We start from the raw sequence: 22,202 nt of genomic DNA on the forward strand, positions 1-22,202 counted from the left end.
GCTGAACCTCAGCAAGACGGAGCTCCTCTTCCTCCCGGGGGAAGGACTGCCCGTTCCATGATCTCGCCATCACGGTTGACAACTCCATTGTGTCCTCCTCCCAGAGCGCTAAGAACCTTGGCGTGATCCTGGACAACACCCTGACGTTCTCAACTAACATCAAGGCGGTGTCCCGTTCCTGTAGGTTCATGCTCTACAACATCCGCAGAGTACGACCCTGCCTCACACAGGAAGCGGCGCAGGTGCTAATCCAGGCACTTGTCATCTCCCGTCTTGATTACTGCAACTCGCTGTTGGCTGGGCTCCCTGCCTGTGCCATTAAACCCCTACAACTCATCCAGAACGCCGCAGCCCGTCTGGTGTTCAACCTTCCCAAGTTCTTTCACGTCACCCCGCTCCTCCGCTCTCTCCACTGGCTTCCAGTTGAAGCTCGCATCCGCTACAAGACCATGGTGCTCACCTACGGAGCTGTGAGGGGAACGGCACCTCAGTACCTCCAGGCTCTGATCAGGCCCTACACCCAAACAAGGGCACTGCGTTCATCCACCTCTGGCCTGCTCGCCTCCCTACCACTGAGGAAGTACAGTTCCCGCTCAGCCCAGTCAAAACTGTTCGCTGCTCTGGCCCCCCAATGGTGGAACAAACTCCCTCACGACGCCAGGACAGCGGAGTCAATCACCACCTTCCGGAGACACCTGAAACCCCACCTCTTCAAGGAATACCTAGGATAGGGTAAGTAAGGGTAAGTAATCCTTCTCACCCCCCTTCTCCCCCCCAACAAGATTTAGATGCAAGTGGCTGTTCCACTGGTTGTCATAAGGTGTATGCACCAATTTGTAAGTCGCTCTGGATAAGAGCGTCTGCTAAATCACTTAAATGTAAATGTAAATGTCACACCCTGACCTAACCAAAACAATAAAGAAAACAAAGAATACTAAGGTCAGGGCGTGACAGGAATAGAAAAGGGGTGTGACTTTGTGGAACCTTGTCACAACATTGATAGGCATTGATTGATTATGTAGCTGGGGTTCAATGGATTATTTTAATTATGTATGTTTCTTTGTTGTTTGTTGTTGTTAACCCTCAAGCTACCAACATAATTCACATACATTGATTACCAACGGGGGTCATTTTTACCCCAATAAGAAACTATTGGAAGAAGCAACAATCATGGCAAAATATCCTTAAACATGATTAATTTTAAGTAAATAAAAAAATGACCAAGACACTGTTATTTCGTCAAAATTACAGTTAATTAGTATATTCTTTCAAATGAAAATATGCAGAAAAAGAATTCAAGGTTATTTAGCATTTTGTACAGGATCATCAGAATCTCTGGACCCAGTTATAACCATAGGTGAATACATAAGGTGCTTCATCTCTGCAGGTGATCTGTCTATCTGGTCAAAATCATTAATACAGGTCCCCTCCACCGTCTGATGATATGTACTGTACAACTTGATATTGTGATTCCAGAGAAACCTGTTTTCAAATTATGACTTTTTTTTAGATTTGCCCTAGAAAAACTATTTTTTTTGAGAATACACACCAATACAGCCCTCTTTATAGATTCAGAGCCTATCTGAGCCAAAGTAATTTTGAACACAGTCCCCTCCCCCATTTCACAGTTGGATTCAGGAGGCGGGATTATTAAGGGGTTAGGGTGACATCACCTTAACTCTCATTTTAATACACCAATGATAACATGACATTCTCTTACCTAATTTAAATAAGTACCACCTTGTAAAGAACATCGGAGAAGGCGTGTTTGTGGAGGGGTGTGGTTTCGATACTTATTTTCACTGTCATTTTCCTGTTTTTATTTATTTATTTACTTATCTATTGTTTACCTAATACCTATTTTTTACTAACAAATTGCGCTGTTGGTTAGGGCTTCTTAATAACTTCTTTGGGATAGGGGGCAGTATTTTCACGTCCGGATGAAAAGCGTGCCCACGGTAAACTGCCTGTCACTCAGGCCCAGAAGCTAGGATATGCATATAAATGGTAGATTTAGATAGAAACTTTAGAGTGGTTTCTAAAACTGTTAAACTGCTCAGCCCTCTGTACTCCTTGTTCAACCATGACTGCGTGGCCATGCACGCCTCCAACTCAATCATCAAGTTTGCAGACGACACAACAATGATAGGCTTGATTACCGACAACAACTAGACAGCCTACAGGGAGGAGGTGAGGGCCCTCGGAGTGTGGTGTCAGGAAAATAACCCCTCACTCAATGTCAGCAAAAAAAGAGATGATCGTGGACTTCAGGAAACAGCACCCCCCGATCCACATCGACGGGACCGCTGTGGAGAAGGTGGAAAGTTTTAAGTTCCTCTGTGTACATATCACTGACAAACTGAAGATGTCCACGCACACAGACAGTGTGGTGAAGAAGGCGCAACAGCACTTCTTCAACCTCAGGGGGCTGAAAAAATATTGAAGCAACATTGCAAGACATCAGTCAGGATGTTAAAGCTTGGTTGCAAATGGGTCTTCCAAATAGACAATGACCCCAAGCATACTTCCAAAATTGTGGCAAAATGGCTTAAGGACAACAAAGTTAAGGTATTGGAGTGGCCATCACAAAGCGCTGACCTCAATCTTATAGAACATTTGTGGGCAGACTCCATTACACCAGCTCTGTCAGGATGAATGGGCCAAAATGAACCCAACTTATTGTGGGAAGCTTGTGGAAGGCTACCCGAAACGTTTGACCCAAATTAAACAATTTATAGGCAATTCTCCCAAATACTAATTGAGTGTATGTATACTTCTGACCCACAGGGAATGTGATGAAAGAAATAAAAGCTGAAATAAATCATTCTACATTTACATTTAAGTCATTTAGCAGACGCTCTTATCCAGAGCGACTTACAAATTGGTGCATTCACCTTATGACATCCAGTGGAACAGCCACTTTACAATAGTGCATCTAAATCTTTTAAGGGGGGGGGGGGTGAGAAGGATTACTTTATCCTATCCTAGGTATTCCTTAAAGAGGTGGGGTTTCAGGTGTCTCCGGAAGGTGGTGATTGACTCCGCTGTCCTGGCGTCGTGAGGGAGTTTGTTCCACCATTGGGGGGCCAGAGCAGCGAACAGTTTTGACTGGGCTGAGCGGGAACTGTACTTCCTCAGTGGTAGGGAGGCGAGCAGGCCAGAGGTGGATGAACGCAGTGCCCTTGTTTGGGTGTAGGGCCTGATCAGAGCCTGGAGGTACTGAGGTGCCGTTCCCCTCACAGCTCCGTAGGCAAGCACCATGGTCTTGTAGCGGATGCGAGCTTCAACTGGAAGCCAGTGGAGAGAGCGGAGGAGCGGGGTGACGTGAGAGAACTTGGGAAGGTTGAACACCAGACGGGCTGCGGCGTTCTGGATGAGTTGTAGGGGTTTAATGGCACAGGCAGGGAGCCCAGCCAACAGCGAGTTGCAGTAATCCAGACGGGAGATGACAAGTGCCTGGATTCTCTCTACTATTATTCTGACATTTCACATATTTACAATAAAGTGGTGATCCTAACTGACCTAAGACAGGGATTTTTTACGAGGATTAAATGTCAGGAATTGTGAAAAACTGAGTTGAAATGTATTTGGCTAAGGTGTATGTAAACTTCCGACTTCAACTGTATATAATTTATACTGTATCTTTCACTATCTATTCTTTACTATTTATTGCATCTTAGACGATCTGTCACTGCTCATCCATATATTTTATACTTATATATATTCTTATCCCATCTCTTTACTAGATTTTGTGTATTACGTAGGTTTTGTTGTGGAATTTGTTAGATATTACCTGTTAGATTCTGCTGCACTGACGGTTCTAGAAGCATATGTATTTTGCTATACTCGCAATAACATCTGCTAACCATGTGTACGTGACCAATACAATTCGATTTCAACTGATTGAACTTGGCTTTCTGGCTTTTATTTCTGTATCTGCAGCTGGTTCTAACATAGAGAACCAGGAGAGTGAGTCCCTCGTGCCCAGAGACAGAGCACAAGCTCTGGCCTTGGAAAGAGTAGTGAGAGGAGTCTGGCCACATGAAGCAGGGAGGGCTGAATACTAGCTTTGTCAGGGGCCTTTGCCCCTAACATCCTGGGGCAGTGGACTGAATTAATTTGACTGTTTCTGAGAAATAAAGCAGCAAATAAAGCATTAAAGCTGCTTACAACAAACCCCTCAGAATGTCATAGAGAGATTCATCGAGAAAATAAGGGAGAGAGGGAGAGGAGAAAGGGGGGATGTGAAATGATCAATAGAGGATCATTGTGCTAGGTTCAGGTTAAGGAGATAATTGTGAAGTGTATGTGTGTGTGTGTGTGTGTGTGTGTGTGTGTGTGTGTGTGTGTGTGTGTGTGTGTGTGTGTGTGTGTGTGTGTGTGTGTGTGTGTGTGTGTGTGTGTGTGTGTGTGAGCGCATGTTTGTGTGTAAGCGCATGTTTGTGTGTAGTGACTGTAAGTACGTCACTCATTGAATGCTTAATCCAATATTACAGCTAATAACCCTGCTGGCTCCTCCGGGCCCTTACCAATCCCCAGTCCCTCTGCTCCTCATCACTCCTTCCCTTTCCAACTGCCTCTTCTGTGAGGTGAATCAGCTAGGCCTAATTGCCTTCCCTCTCACTCTGCTCCAGCCCTGGAGAGCTCCTCTCCTCGGTCACCCTGGTGTCACCGTGGCCTCCACAGGCGGCATGGCCCATAATGGGCCTGAGTAATGTGCTTCTCCAGAAGAATATGAACAGCTGCCATACTTACAAAGTTAGAACACACATACACACACTTGGCATCACAGAATGAAACTGATGAAAATGTGAGCATCCCATCCCCTCCTCGGTCTCGCTCTGCCCAGGCTGCAGGACACTTTTCAGTCAGCATGTTGCTAATACACTTGTATACACACACAGACACACACACACAACATGTTGCTAATACACTTGTATGCACACGCAGAGACACACACACACACATCATGTTGCTAATACACTTGTATACACACGCACAGACACACACACACAGCATGCTGCCTGACACATACTCAACATGCTGCTTGTACACACACACACACTCTCTCCACCTTCTTGTCAGGTTGCCAAGAAAAACAATGCCAAAAGGTGATTACAATATTTCAGCTGAGGGAGGAGAAGTGACACAGTAGGTGTAAACACATAAAGCCAGCCTTGTGTTTTGTTGTTATTAGTGTCAATATTTAATTCTGACTCTATTAAGGAGGTGCGGCATGGACCATATTAAAAGGGGTGCAGCAGGATCTAACATGGGAGTGTGTAAAGTTCATCTTCAAGTGTTTAATGATGAAGATGTCGGTGTTAGGATGGACACAACGCTATTCAAATAGAAGGACTACACCTGAGCACTTGTGAGGGGAAAAAAAGGCAGAGAAAAAGTCCTAGGGATAGAGACAGGAAGAGATGGAGAGATAAATACACAGAAATATATACAAATACAGAGGGACAGAGAAGATAGATGACTACCTGTAGGCGACAGCTCCTCTGTGTGTTAAAGCTCCTGTGGAGTTTGGGTCCCTGCCCTTGCATTCTACCTCTGCGTTTGGAGGAGTGGTGCCCCATCCATCAACATCACTCTGGGACAAAAGAGCTAAAGCTGTAAAGTGACAACTCACCCACAGCTGAGATGATAATTGTTGCAATGATTACTACTGTGCTGCAGTTCCTGAGTACCATGGAGAATACACTAAGAGCAGATTCATGACTGTCATGCTTGCAACATTACTACAAAGAAAACTGCTTTTAATCTCAAATACTTTTTATTGTGCTCCTAAATTTCTTTGTGTGCTCCTAAATTGTTCTACTTATGTGCACACGTGCTCCTTGTAAAAAAGGTCAGCGTAGAGCCCTGTGGGGTTAGGATTAGGGGTAAGCCTCGTGTGTAAACATTTGCATAAGACTGAGAGATGGAGGAGCCTTTTTTGGGCATAGACCCATGTACACACATACGTAAACAGTGTGTGTGTTTGGCTACAGGGAGACAGGAAGTGGTTGTGGCTGGCATGCAAAGACTCATCAGGATCACTAACCACCACAAGGGATTGGGGTAACACTGCAGCGCACAGTGGACATTGGCTGGTGATATCCAATAAACTTATACATGATTAGTCAACAAAGTTACTTGAATAACAAATTTGACAGACAGGGAGTGGCTGGCGTGCCAAAACTCATGACTACTAAGTAACCAGCACAGGATCGTACAGAACTAACCTGTATCGTCTGGGATGCTACATGACCTTGTAAAGGAGTATCCTCCATTCCAAATCTAACCCTAGGTTCTTCTTGCATCTGAAATCTATCACATTATATCATTAATAACAGATGGTAGAAGTCAAGGACTGACAGGATTGACAACCCATTTAGAGGGAGAAGTTATTGTAGTTTATTTGCATCATGTACAACTTTGTGATAGTACAAGACAAATATACAGTACCCACATTAACAACTTTAGTCATTCAAATAATTTCAGCACTTAAACATGTTTTAATACCAAAAGGTATTGTATGAAATATATTGTAATCTTCAAAGATTCCAACGTGAAATGAAATTGGTCAATATCTTGATAAATGCTTCAGCCTGTGGAGTGATCAGAAAGGGTTGTTTCATGTGATTTGAGATTGACAGGATGTATATAATCAGTCATTATCAGAATAATGCAAATTAACTTTTTATCGGAAGGATTTTTGTTAATTTTGATAGTTTTGAAAGGCATCATCCATACTACGATGGTGGATATTGCTCGTCCACCTGCCGCTAACTCCAGCAGGCTTGTAACAGCGATGTGGCTATTCGAACGCCAAACTCTTCATTGAGAAAATGCTGAAAAAAATCTATCCATGGGCAAGTCTGTACTACATTTTAATTTGTGCCAAAATCTAAATAAAATAAAAGCAAATTCAGTAGGTTATTGTGTGAAATAGACTTTAAGAAGTGCAGTCTTTATTTTCTTGCTTTGGTGTGTTTATTAATGCACACGCACTTTTACCCCTCAACCCCATCGATAAAATCATTTGATAAAGTCAAACAAAAGTTTTACTGTGCGTGAACTTTCAAATGCATCCTGTCATTACTAAATGGGTAATGTGATAGGTATTTTAATATTACTATTTTTATCCAAAGAAAAAATATATTTGATTAATAAAATGTTTGCGAGAGGGAGGGCAATCTGATTCCATTGGTCCTCAACTCGCGGCTCAGTACTATCAATCAGAGCAAGTGGAGTTACACGTCAGGTAGATTGCCCCAGAGCAGGTAAGTTCTGAAGGATTCGTTGCCATAGAAATTTACCTGGCTAAAAGGTGAGCCACTTTCGTATGACCGGTTATCCAGAGCTGAACTCAGAGTTCACCAAAGTTACCTCGCTAACTCCTCAAACCTGCTTCGTAGTAAGGGGCTCAGGTCAACTCCATTCAATTACAATCTTTGTGCAAACAACACTGTGTGATTAGGTTGAGTGTGTGTGTGTGTGTGTGTGTGTGTGTTGAGAAGGGCTAGGTAAGTAGGTCAATCCAATATCAGGCGACCCAAAAAGTGTGTGTGTGTGTGTGTGTGTGTCTCAGAAAGACCATCTGGTTGAAACCTAAGGTAAGATGGTTTTCTCTCAGCAGTACATACTGTAACCAGCAACACCGACCCCAGGGAAAATTACTAAGATTTGGATCTGGGGAAAGGAGGAGATTGTCCAAAGGTGCAAACACACACACACACACACACACACACACACACACACACACACACACACACACACACACTTAGATAAACGTCTGTTGTTTTGTAACGATATATCCATTGAAACAGAAGCTCATGTCTTGCTTTACCATGGGTTACACAACCACAACAAGAATGATCATTTTCATCAACTGTTCAGCCAAAGTAAAACATTTCACATTCTAGATGAAAATAATCAATTGGGCAACATTTTACCAGGTAAAAATTATGGTGAAAGCCTGCCTCCTTATCCTTCAATGGAGATGTTTCAATATACAGTGCATTCAGAAAGTATTCAGACCCATTGACTTTTTCCACATTTTGTTACATTACAGCCTTATTTTAAAATGGATTAAATAGTTTGTTTCCCTCGATCTACACACAATACACCATAATGACCAAGCACACACAGGTTTTTAGAAATGTGTTAAAAAAACAGAAATATCACATTTACATAAGTATTCAGACCCTTTACTCAGTATTTTGTTGAAGCACCTTTGGCAGGGATTACAGACTTGAGTCTTTTTGGGTATGATGCTACAAGCTTGGCACACCTGTATTTGGGGAGATTCTCCCATTTTTCTCTGCAGATCCACTGAAGCTCTGTCAGGTTGGATGGGGAGCGTCTCTGCACAGCTATTTTCAGGTCTCTCCAGAGATGTTCGATCGGGTTCAAGTTGGGGCTATGGCTGGGCACCTCAAGGACATTCAGAGACTTGTCCCGAAGCCACTGCTTTGTTGTCTTGGCTGTGTGCTTAGGGTCATTGTCCTGTTGGAAGGTGAACCTTCGCCCCAGTCTGAGGTCCTGAGTGCTCTGAGCAGGTTTTCATCAAGGATCTCTATGTACTTTGCGCCGTTCATCTTGCCCTCAATCCTGACTAGTCTCCCAGCCCCTGCCGCTGAAAAACATCCCCACAACATGATGCTGCTGCCACCACCATGCTTCACCTTAGGGTTGATGCCAGGTTTCCTCCAGATGTGACGCTTGACATTCAGGCGAAAGAGTTCAATCTTGGTTTCATCAGACCAGAGAATCTTGTTTCTCATGGTCTGAGAGTCCTTTAGGTGCCTTTTGGCAACTCCAAGCGGGCTGTCATGTGCCTTTTACTGAGGAGTAGCTTCCGTCTGGCCACTCTACAATAAAGGCCTGACTAAGGCCCTTTTTGGTACCCTTCCACAGATTTGTGCCTTGGCACAATCCTGACTCGGAGCTCTACAGACAATTCTTCAAACTCATGGCTTGGTTTTTGCTCTGACATGCACTGTCAACTGTGGGACCTTATATAGACAGGTGTGAGCCTTTCCAAATCAATTCCAATCAATTTAATTTTCCTCAGATGGACTCCAATGAAATCATTATGTAAATAAGATAATACATTTGCAAATATTTCTAAAAACCTATTTTTGCTTGTCATTATGGGGTATTGTCTGTAGATTGATGAGGATTTCTTTTAAATACATTTTTTAATACGCCCTCAAAGCTCATCACTAAGCTAAGGACCCTGGGGCGAAACACCGCAACTGGATCCTAGACTTCCTGACGGGCCGCCCCCGGTGGTAAGGGTAGGTAACAACACATCCGCCACTCTGATCCTCAACACGGTGGCACCTCAGATGTGCGTGCTCAGTCCCCTCCTGTACTTCCTGTTCACTCATGAATGCATGGCCAGGCACAACTCCAACACCATCATTAAGTTTGCTGATGATACAACAGTGGTAGGCCTGATCACCAACAACGATGAGACAGCCTATAAAGAGGAGGTCAGAGACCTGACCGTGTGGTTCAAGGATAACAACCTCTCCCTGAACGTGATCAAGACAAAGGACTTGATTGTGGACTACAGGAAAAAGAGGACTGTAGTGGAGCAGGTTGAGAGCTTCAAGTTCCTTGGCGTCCACATCAACAACAAACTAACATGGTCCAAGCACACCAAGACAGTCATGAAGAGAGCACGACAAAACCTATTCCCCCTCAGGAGATCCTCAAAAGATTTTACAGCTGAACCATCGAGAGCATCCTGACGGCTTGCATCACTGCCTGGTATGGCAACTGCTTGGCCTCCGACCGCAAGGCACTACAGAGGGTAGTGCATACGGCCCAGTACATCACCGGGTCCAAGCTTCCTGCCATCCAGGACCTCTATACCAGCCGGTGTCAGAGGAAGGCCTTAAAAATCGTCAAAGACTCCAGCCACCCTAGTCATAGGTACGGCAAGCAGTACCGGAGTACCAAGTCTAGGTGCAAGAGGCTTCTAAACAGCTTCTACCCCCAAGCTGTAAGACTTCTGAACAGCTAATCAAATGGTTACCTAGACTATTTGCATCCCCCCCCACGCTGCTACTACTCTGTTATTATCTATGCATAGCCACTTTAACAACCCTACCTGCATGCACATTGACACATTGACTCTGTACCAGTTCCCCCTGTATTTAGCCCCGCAATTTTCATTCACTGCTGCTCTTTAATGATTTGTTTTTCTTCTCTTAATTTTATTTTAAAAATGTAATAGGTATTTTCTTAAAACTCCATCGTTGGTTAAGGGCTTGTAAGTAAGCATTTCACTGTAAGGTCTACTACACCTGTTGTATCCCGCGCATGTGACAAATCACATTTGATTTGATTTGATTTAAAAAGGCCGCAACGTAACAAAATGTGGAAAAAGTCAAGGGGTCTGAATACTTTCCGAATGCACTGGAAGTGCCTAAATGATCTTTTATCTACTGTTCTTAGATTTTTGTTTATGCATACATGTGTATAAAGATGTAGAATCTTAATTTGAGCCAGTTTACTACAGAAGGAAAATAATCCTGCAACAACAGTTAATGTGAATTCTTGTGTGGATTATAATTAATGCACATTTTTGTAGAGGTTGATACTTTTTTCGAAATGGAAAATCAAGTCTGAAATTTCAAAGTGGAAATGACAAAGTTCAGAAGCCTTTTAAAACATCGAATACACTACAAGTTATGTTTCCTACATTGCAGAAAAGTTCTCCTTCAACAGGGTGATCTAATGAACACTATACACCTTGGAGATGACAATGTATAATAACTGATACCAATAATGTATAAATGTTGTAATGCATTATAGATGACTCCAAATCAAGTACTGTACCATGTTGGTCTATGACTGTTTTTAGTGTCATAAAACTCTATTTGAGTGGTCCACACTGTGGTTATTAAAATCTCTCATACATTTTTTTTAACCCTAACTAACACGTGGGCTCGCCCAATATTAGATTGACCTAGTTATTGACCTACTTACCTACCCCTATACAACACACATACACAGACCCCTTGACTTTTCCCACAATTTGTTACACGCTTACATAACACAAAATGAACACAATAGATTTTCCGATTATGCCAATGTCCTCTTAAAAATGATCAAACACCAGAAAGGGCATCCTTTCACATAACTTTCACAGGACTTTATTTCCTTTCACATAAGCACTTAATATCGTTTAACGCCCTCAGAAGGCAGACTGAGATGATAAAAGGAATGAAAAATGGTAGAAGTGTAACGAAACAGTCTGGCAGCCTCTATTCCTACCATACATTTTCTAGTTCACTGACTCATTTAATCAAGGATAGTACATTTGTATTTGTTTTGTTTAATCTGAAATTCACCTGTGATTACCCAATTTGTAAGTCGCTCTGGATAAGAGCGTCTGCTAAATGACTTAAATGTAAATTATCAGAAATGACAACTGAGAGAAAGACTATGTCCCAACGGGCACCCTATTCACTATGTCGTGGACTATATAGGGATTAGGGTGCCATTTGGGACTCACAGAGAGACTCATCCAAAGCTAAAGTGATGAAACACTGGCTTGAGTAGCATGCTGTGTTTTGTTCAGATGATCGTTTACACACCCCAGATTCACCATGACCCATTAGCCTCAGGTGAGAGCACAGAGATTGTTAAAGGAACAACATTGTATCTGTCTCATTATGCCGTCTGTGAGAGCATGACCCCATCTCCATTTTTCATTTTCTTATTCTACTACTTCTATGAGTTGGTAAACAACCTGAAAGGGTGCAGTGTGTTGTTTGAACAGGTTAAAAAATTATGGAATGTCTGCACACAAGTATAATTCATTGGCTGATCCCTCCTGATGACCTAGATGGAAGTACGTGATCCTTCCTTAACCCATAGGATGTCCCACTCAGTTGACTACTTCAAAATGGTGAACGTCCTCAATGGTGCTGCCCATGCTTAAACAAGCTTTGGGGCACTAGAGTCCTCTATCTCTAAGGGTGAGAGTTAGATCACCTAGCTGATTGGCTGCTTCACCTTTGACTGGGAAAGTTCAAGAAGGGTCAAGTGCCTTGTTGCAAACAGGATGCCTGTATTGACACTGGAAGTCTATGGGTATCTGCTATAGAAAAGCATGCTAGCAGATACCCATAGACTTCCAGTCATTGAGCTAAAGCCAGTTAGCATTGGCTCGCAAATATTTTTATAAAGAATTGTCAGAGGCGGTCTCATATTGTTACATCACCAACATTTTGAGAATAAAGGTGCTAACATGGCGTCCATTCTAAAACCTGGCCAAACTCTTAATATACTGCATGGCTCTGCTTCTCCCTGCTCATAACCTGACAACACATGGCGCTGGAATAGAACTGAATGAAACAATCGGAAACAGTTTTCTCCTATATGGTTCCTGATACAGTTACTGTATATTGTACTTCCTGAATAATCTTGTTAGTGATGATGCAAATATTTAATCTGTTTTCATCCCAATCATCTTGTTGGCCAAGTTCTTCCTTCCCTGTGGTTGATGTCCCAATACAAATCAAATGTAATTTTATTGGTCACATACACATATTTTGCAGATGTTATTACGGGTGTAGTGAAATGCTTGCATTCCCAGCTCCAACAGTGCAGTAGTATTTAAAAACAATTCACAACAATACACACACATCTAAAAGTAATGTAATTCAGAAATGTATTAATATTAGATTGAGCAATGTCAGAGTGGCTTTGACTAAAATATAGTAGAATAGAATACAGTATATACATACGAGATGAGTAAAGCAGTAGCTAAACATTATTTAAACATTATTAAACGAACTAGTGTTCCATTATTAAAGTGGCCAGTGATTCCAAGTCTATGTATATAGGGCAGCAGCCTCGAGGGTGCAGGGTTGCATAACCGGATGGAAGCCTGCTAGTGATGGCTATTTAACAGTCTGATGGCCTTGGGATAGAAGCTGTTTTTCAGTCTCTCGGCCCCAGCTTTGATGCACCTGCACTGACCTCGCCTTCTGGATGATAGCGGAGTGAACAGGCCGTGGCTCGGGTGGTTGATGTCATTGATGTACATGCCGAGGAACTTGAAGCTTTCCACTTCCTCCACTGAGCTTCCCATCGGTGGTTTGCTATTTCCTGTTTTGTTGACTTTGAGTGATAATCTCTGGTAGTGAAGTGAGTGTGTATCATAGTCCTGTCACTGCTTCACTCCCTGGCTACGCTGATGCTCTTCCTCCATGACAATATCCGTCTCTGCCTCCTCTATTTTCCTGCCACCACTCTCCCAGGGCCCTCACCTCCTCCCTGTAGGGTGTTGCGTCTTTTGTTGGTAATCAGACCTACTACTGTTGTGCCATCAGCAAACTTGATTGAGTTGGAAGCGTGCGTGGCCACGAAGTCATGGGTGAACAGGGAGTACAGGAAAGGGCTGAGCAAGCACCCTTGTGGGGCTTCTGTGCTGAGGATCAGCGAAGTGGAGGTGTTGTTCCTACCTCCACCACTTGGGGGGCGCCCCGTCAGGTAGTGCAGGACCCAGTTGCACAGGGCGGGGTCGAGACCCAGGATCACAAGTTTAATGATGAGTTTGGAGAGTACTATGGTGTTGAATGCTGGGCTGTAGTCAAGGAACAACAGTACCGGAGTGCCAAGTCTTGGACAAAAAGGCTTCTCAACAGTTTTTACCCCCAAGCCATAAGACTCCTGAACATCTAACCAAATGGTTACCCGGACTACTTGCATTGTGTGCCTCCCCCAACCCCTCTTTTACGCTGCTTCTACTCTCTGTTTATCTTATATGCATAGTCACTTTAACTACACATTAATGTACATACTACATCAATAAGCCTGACGAACAGGTGTCTGTATATAGCCTTGCTACTCTTTTTCAAATGTCTTTTTACTGTTGTTTTATTTATTTTACTTACCTACACACACACACACACAAACACACACCTTTTTTCCCCGCACCATTGGTTAGAGCCTATGGGTAAACATTTCACTGTAAGGTGAAATCTGTTGTATTCTGCGCAAATGCCACCATCCACGGTTTCTGGTTAGTGTAGTTTCGCTATGAAACAGTCAGAAAGACTCACCCTCTCTTAATAGATAGTGAGAAAGTTCTAAAAAGAAAAGCCGACTTAGCTAACGTGGCCTGCCTGCTCAGTGTGCTTGCTAGCTACTACTATCGAGCTTAATTGACAAACACAGAGACGGAACATAGCTAGCTATCTAGCTAGTGATTTTGAGCACTGTTAAACAGTGTATAGCAGCTTGTGCTTTACTTACGATAGTTTGACAGCTTGTTGATGAAGTTGTAGACACGTTCTCAGAAATCAGTCCTGAGCGCAGTCTGCAGCAGCTGACTAGACGATACTGTCTGCAGTGCACTGACTTCTTTTCATGTATGTTTTGTAACATGAGAAATACTGCACCCAACACCTTATTTAGAGGTCAAATTGTGTGACTAAGACTTCCTCTGCAAAAACTCCTAAATGAATTACAGATTTCTTGATTTATCTTAGATATGGACTATTTTTTTAGGAAGTGATAGTGTCTATGTTGTGCTATCGTGACTCAAGAGGGACAAACAGTAACTGACAGGGTACGATAAAGCGAACATAACACACCCACATGGGAACCACACCCCCAAGACACAAATCTCGTTTTTCTTGATGAGCAGCAGAAAAACACATGCGGAATTGGTGCATTCAGACCCCCTTTAAAGGTGGAATCCTTTGCGATGGAACTGCCACGTCTGTTTGTAATATTACAACAGGAAAGACATTACTTCACACCATTTTATTCCTGCGGACATCAATGCACATCATTGCAGGCGTGAAAGACAAGCAAAGGATATACTTTGCTTGTGTGTCTCGGGCGGCAAGTGAATCGAATGTTCATTGTTAATTTCTCTACCATAAGCCGTCTTCTACGTTGTTTTAGAGAATTTGGCAATACGTCCAACTGGCCTCAAAACCACAGACCACATGTATGGTGTCATGAAGGCAAGCAATTTGCTGATGTCAACTTTGTGAACAGAGTGAGTAACGATGGCGGTGGGGTTATGGGAAGGGAAGGCATAACCTATGGACAATGAACACAATAGCATTTTATCGATGGCAATTTGAATGCACAAAAATACAGTGATGAGGTACTGAGACCTATTGTGAAGACCATTTCTTTTTAAGGTATCCGTGACCAACACATGCATATCTGTATTCCCAGTCATGTGAAATCCATAGGTAGGGCCTAATTAATGTATTTAAATTGACTGATTTCCTCACTGTAACTCAGTAAATCAATGAAATTGCTGCATGTTTTTATTTGATTTGATATTTTAATTTATTTTCAAATTATGGTGGAAAATAAGTATTTGGTCAACTACAAACAAGCAAGATTTCTGGCTCTCACAGACCTGTAACTTCTTCTTTAAGAGGCTCCTCTGTCCTCCACTCGTTACCTGTATTAATGGCACCTGTTTGAACTTATCAGCATAAAGGCACATGTCCACAACCGCAAACAGTCACACTCCAAATTCCACTATGCCCAAGACCAAAGAGCTGTCAAAGGACACCAGAAACAAAATTGTAGACCTGCACCAGGCTGGGAAGACAATCTGCAATAGGTAAGAAGCTTGGTTTGAAGAAATCAACTGTGGGAGCAATTATTAGGAAATGGAAGACATACAAGACCACTGATAATCTCCCTCGATTTGGAGCTCCACGCAAGATCTCACCCCGTGGGGTCAAAATGATCACATGAACGGTGAGCAAAAATCCCAGAACTACACGGGGGGACCTATTGAATGACCTGCAGAGAGCTGGGACCAAAGTAACAAAGCCTACCATCAGTAACACACTCAAATCCTGCAGTGCCAGACGTGTCCCCCTGCTTAAGCCAGTACATGTCCAGGCCCATCTGAAGTTTGCTAGAGAGCATTTGGATGATCCAGAAGAAGATTGGGAGAATGTCATATGGTCAGATGAAACCAAAATATAACTTTTTGGTAAAAAACTAAACTTGTCGTGTTTGGAGGACAAAGAATGCAGAGTTGCATCCAAAGAACACCATACCTACTGTGAAGCATGGGGGTGGAAACATCATGCTTTGGGGCGGTTTTTCTGCAAAGGGACCAGGACGACTGATCCGTGTAAAGGAAAGAATGAATGGGACCATGTATCGTGAGATTTTGAGTGAAAACCTCCTTCCTTCAGCAAAGGCATTGAAGATGAAATGTGGCTGGGTCTTTCAGCATGACAATGATCTCAAACAAACCGCCCGGGCAACGAAGGAGTGGCTTCGTAAGAAGCATTTTAAGGTCCTGGAGTGGCCTAGCCAGTCTCTAGATCTCAACCCCATAGAAAATCAAGCTTGCTCAATCAAGCTAGTCATCTTGACTACTTTCTTATGTCATTTTTGCTGGCACCAAAACATAAAAGAGTGTTGATAGGGGACAGAATGCGGTCGGACCATCAAATAATTGGTATGCACATTATTCTTACAGAATTTCAGAGGGCGAGAGTATTGGATATATTTGCCTTTCCTGAGTCTGATGAAGCGATGGGACAAGACTGTAACTACCAATTGGATATCACGAAAATGGGGTAAAAAAATGATAATTTTAGGTTCAGCACAGTAGAAAAATATATGGCAGCTAGAAATCTAAACTGGATGGTCTTCAGAGATAGATGGGAGGGGTTGAGTAGCTCAAGGCTGGGACTAAAAACCAACAAAAGATAACTAATGTAAAATATACTGTCAGTGAAATGTATGTAGTATGTTTAAGTATTATTTTCCATTAGTTTACTCCAATTACGGGAGGGGTGCTTGAGTTAGGGGAAAATAATAACAGAAAAATATAAAGATATGGGGGATTGCAGACAATTACATTGACAGAAGCTAATCTATCTGAAATATTAAAGCTGATGTTAATTTTTTAAAATATATTATAAAAAAATAAACCACTGCACTAAATTACTATCGCCCCCTAGCAATCACATCTGTCATTATTGTCAGTGCTTTGAAAGGCTAATCAAGGGCCATTACCTCCACCATACCTGACACCCAAGAGGAACATCTATAATACTATTCATCGATGACAGCTCAGCTTTTAACACCACAGTGCGCTAAGCTCAGGCCCTTGGGTCTGAACTCCTCCCTGTGCAACTGGTTCCTAGAATTCCTGACGGGCCAACCCCAGGTGGTGAGGGTAGGCAACAACACCTCCGCCACACTGATCCTCCACACGGGGGGCCCCCCATGTGTGTGTGCTCCGCCACCATACTCCCTGTTCACACACAACTCTAACTCAATCATCAAGTTTGCTGACGACACAACAGTGGTAGGCCTGATTACCAACAACAACGAGACATCCCACAGGGAGGAGGTTAGAGCCCTCAGGAGTGGTGCCAGAAAAATAACCTCTCCCTCAATATCAACAAAACAAAGAAGCTTATCTTGGACTACAGTAGACAGAAGAGGGAGGATGCCACCATCCTCATTGACGGGGCCGCAATGGATAGGGTCAAAACCGCAATGGATAAGGTCAATAGCTTCAAGTTCCTCATGGTGCACATCACTGAGCACCTAAGACCCTCACAAACTGAACCATTGAGAGCATTCTGTCTGGCTGCATCACTGCCTGGTATGGCAACTGCTCCGCCCTCAACCGCTTAGCTCTCCAGAGGGCGGTGCGGACAGCCCAACGCATCACAGGGGCCACGCTGCCTGACCTCCAGGACATTTACCACACTCGGTGTCAAAGGAAGTCTAAGAAGACCATCAAGGACCTCAGTCACATCGACACACACACGCACAGCCAAAGCTGCTGTATCATGTTATAGAGACATTGAACCAACCACTGGTCACTTCCCGTTTTAACTGTGTATTTAAATACTGTATCCTCAACATAGCTTATTCTAATATTTCTACATCTGCACATTGTATTTTAGTTACACTGATTATTCGCACCACATATTTATTTATTTCCTTGATTCTTGACATAGTTCACTATATATTGTGTTTACTGCTGTACATTCTTAGTTGATCTGGTGTAAATTCCCCTGGTGTACATACTGTAGGTAAAGATTCCATTTTGCTACATTGCTATTTGGGTTGTTAATTGGATTCGTCCTTCCATTCTTTTTTGTATTTTTCTTTACAATGTATTTTTTTTAACATTGTAATTGCTTGAGATTTGACTACATTGCCAGGAGTTAGCAACATAAGCATTTTGCTGCACAGCTATTACACCTGCTAAACTGTGTACGTGACCAATAAACTTTTATTTGATTTACTACCCAACACTGATGGTTAGCTACTAACTTGATCACAGGTGTATGTATGATGATGTTTTGTATTGACTAAGGTATTATTGTACATTTCTAGATACACTTATACAAACATATCTATAGGAAGTAGAACATTGCATTGCATTTCATGTTGCATGAAAGATCAGTGTGTCCATCCACTAGATGATGACTACAGAGAAAACTTGAGTAAATATGGATGGAACACAACTCCACTGGACAGAAGCTGAACATTGAGGTTGCTTAACACTCAGTCCCTGGTCCATTCAACTCCACTGGACACAGAGGCTGAACATCGAGGTTGCTTAACACTCAGTCCCTGGTCCATTCAACTCCACTGGACACAGAGGCTGAACATCGAGGTTGCTTAACACTCAGTCTCTGGTCCATTCAACTCCACCGGACACAGAGGCTGAACATCGAGGTTGCTTAACACTCAGTCCCTGGTCCATTCAACTCCACTGGACACAGAGGCTGAACATCGAGGTTGCTTAACACTCAGTCCCTGGTCCATTCAACTCCACTGGACACAGAGGCTGAACATCTCGAGGTTGCTTAACACTCAGTCCCTGGTCCATTCAACTCCACTGGACACAGAGGCTGAACATTTCGAGGTTGCTTAACACTCAGTCCCTGGTCCATTTAACTCCACTGGACACAGAGGCTGAACATCTCGAGGTTGCTTAACACTCAGTCCCTGGTCCATTTAACTCCACTGGACAGAGGCTGAACATCTCGAGGTTGCTTAACACTCAGTCCCTGGTCCATTCAACTCCACTGGACACAGAGGCTGAACATCTCAAGGTTCCTTAGCTGCTGTATTGTCTTTAATTCTTCTGTCGAATAGTCCAGTGCAAGGATGTCCTTCATTTCCTTACAGGCTGCTCCAATAAAAAACAACTATTGAGATTATGTGTATAGTAACTACAGAGGTGGGTTGGTGTCGGTTTTCCAGTTGGTTTTGGTTGGCTTGGTAACTATGGAGGTTGGCTTGGTGTATGATGAGCTGATTGGTTTTGGGTATCCGGTTGGTTTAACTTGGCTTAGCAACTAGGTGGTTTGATGTCGGTTATGCGGTTGGTTTTGGTTGGCATAGTAACTATTGAGGTGATTTGGTTGGTTTGGTGTCTGTTATCCAGTTCGTTTAGGTTGGTTTCAAAACTACGGTGGTGATTGTTGAGCTGATTGGATTTGCATGCTAGGCCAGGGATAGAGACGATATGCAGGCATGCAGCAAGTCGACTCGTAACACGACGAGTCAAGATGATAGATCACTTACAGCCCACCTCGAGGATGGCTCTAACAGTCCGTGTGAGTTCTTTAGCCTCTGCAGCTAGCGTAGCCGTCGTCCACTGGGACTTCTTCCCCACGCGGGCTCCCTGGGGTTGAGAGGAAGCGCCGGGCTTCATGTCACGAGAGCTGCAGAGAAACAGACAAGTTTCGAGTTAACCTTTCAAGCTTACAGCACTTTTACACTGCTTTTACCATGGCTGTATTCATTCATCTAGCAAGAGAAAACTCTATGGATATTGGCTTTCACCTGGAATTGTCGATTTATGTCTGACATAAAATAAGGATGAGATAATAAGGATATGGATAGGCTAGATAGGATGAAGTCAGAAGTGATGCAGGAAAATACTGTACTCTTCCTTAGGGATGTTATTGTAAAGAGTAGATGACATAGGCTGTACTACAGTTGGTCAGGAATATGATGGCATGATGGCAGGTCATGACACATGTCATAGCTAATATTTCATAACAGAATATAGACTTGTCTCAAGTTAAGCAGTTGGTTACAACTGTGAGCGTTGTGGAGACCAAACAAATCTAGCAGAGTTGTGCACCTACTCTCCTTATTTGACCTAGATATTTTGTGTGCATGTATTGATGTGGAGGCTACGTGTGCCTTTTTTAAATTGATGTAGTTCTGTTCTTGAGCTGTTCTTGTCTACTAATGTATTATGTCATGTTTCATGTTTTGTGTGGAAGAGAAGCTGCTGCTTTTGCAACAGCTAATGTGGATCCTAATAAAATGCCCCCCCCCCCAAAAAAAGAATACCATAGTCTGAATTCAATTCAATAGTTTTGCTAGAAAATACTGCAATATTGCCGACCTTGCCACCTAAATTGATGGAAATTATGTTGCTGTAAAAATGGTTATTGCCACACTTAATGGGGGATATCAATATTAGAGAAAAAGAAAGTAAGTGTCTGACAGTGACTGATTAAGTAATTATATTATGACAATGAGCAATGGATATAATTATCTTTGTTTACCATTACCGAGGTGTAAACAAGAACATGTCAACCTACATTTCATCTGTTACAACTACTGCCCTACAAACGACTAGGAACAGCTGCAGTTCTAGGAAGAAAACATATTGTCAAAAGTGTTTATCTAACAAATGGTCTGGTTACCTCAGACAGAAGGTTAGTTTAAAGTCCAATGCAGCCATTTCTGAATCGCCGAGCTGACTAGGTGAAAAATCTATTGAGCAAGACATTTAACTCTAATTGCTCCTGTAAGATAAGAGAGTCTGTTAAATGACTAAAATAGTCTGAGTAGGGAAGGGTAAACTGGCTGTTGTTGGCAGAGAGGTTTGGAAATCTCCTTTCTTATTGGTCTATTAACTCATTTACTCCATTCCACCAAAACAGGCAGAAATTTCAGGCGGTCTTTTCAAACAACTATTATCATAATTTTCACAATTTCACAGTGTAATTCCAACCTCAGTGTGGAAATATATATAAAACAGGAAAATCACATTTTTGATTGCACTGGATCTATAACATAAAAACGAAAGTTGGGAGGTTGGTCAGGGACGTGAACGTCTTCGAATCGCGTCGGGGACACCTTTAGCATCTTAGCTAATTAGCAACTTTAGCTAACCCCAACCAAAAGCGTTTGGCAACTACTTGGCACGTTAGGTGACCCTTATCCTAACCCATAATCCTTAACCCCTAACCTACCTAAACTTAGCCACAATTGCTAACAAAATATTTACTACAAATGATAACACAAAAATATGTATGATACTCTACGATTGCTAATATGTATGATACTGTACAACCACTGGACCATTTGTAACATATCATACAGAATGGAGGGACATAAAAAATAACTATAATATCATGCAAATGGGTATGAGACAGCATTGTTGTCACAAATCCATGTGAGACTGACTGGACAGCTATATTGAGGTTTTCCAGTGACCTACATATTGACAATAGAACACTGGGTAGGGGGTAGCACAGGGGGTCTTTGTAAAAAGTGTTTCAAACTGACACAGACAACTGCATGTTACTCACTGACACAGACTAATGCATGTTACGTAGTCAGACTTACAAAACAGGACATTGTCTAGGTCTTCAGAGGGCCAGATCTAATCATCACCCCACGGTATTTGCTAAAAACTGCACAAACTGCAGCTCAATACCCAAGTGGAAAATAAATATATTTAAATATACATATCATACTTGAATATATTTAAGTATATAGAATTATGTCCATAATATACATATACACTTTAGTATATTTAAAATAATCTAAATTGGAAAACATTTTAATACATTTAATGTCAACTTTAATAGTGTTTTATTAGCATTTAAGTATATTAAAATATGCCCATTAGAGCATTAAGTAATATAATATAATATATGCCATTTAGCAGACGCTTTTATCCAAAGCGACTTACAGTCATGTGTGCATACATTCTACAAGGGCGGCACCTCACTTGCGATTGGTCAATAAAAAATGTATAATTAATGGTTTATGTTTTAAATGCTCATAAAAGTGTGGTAAATGTGTAGATTTTTCTGTTTCAAAAATATATTGTTCAAAACAAGCTGTTCAGTTACTTACTACTCTGCCCCTAAGTGACTGTCAGCAGTGGCAGCTCCGCCTCC

At 42.4% G+C, this 22,202-nt stretch overlaps 1 protein-coding gene across 2 annotated transcripts in view; it reads right to left on the bottom strand.

The window, feature by feature from the left end:
- Window positions 1–18,657: 18,657 nt before the first annotated feature.
- LOC118397771 (syntaxin-binding protein 4) overlaps window positions 18,658–22,202 on the bottom strand; it is a 49,858-nt gene continuing 46,313 nt past the window's right edge. For both annotated transcript variants that reach the window (XM_035792656.2, XM_035792652.2), the window contains exon 19: window positions 18,658–19,715. In XM_035792656.2, the coding sequence (XP_035648549.2) occupies window positions 19,702–19,715 (14 nt within the window). In that variant the 3' untranslated portion in view covers window positions 18,658–19,701. The remainder of the gene's footprint in view (window positions 19,716–22,202) is intronic.

The sequence above is a fragment of the Oncorhynchus keta genome, chromosome 2 (assembly GCF_023373465.1).
Source record: "Oncorhynchus keta strain PuntledgeMale-10-30-2019 chromosome 2, Oket_V2, whole genome shotgun sequence".
Taxonomy (NCBI): Eukaryota; Metazoa; Chordata; class Actinopteri; order Salmoniformes; family Salmonidae; genus Oncorhynchus; species Oncorhynchus keta.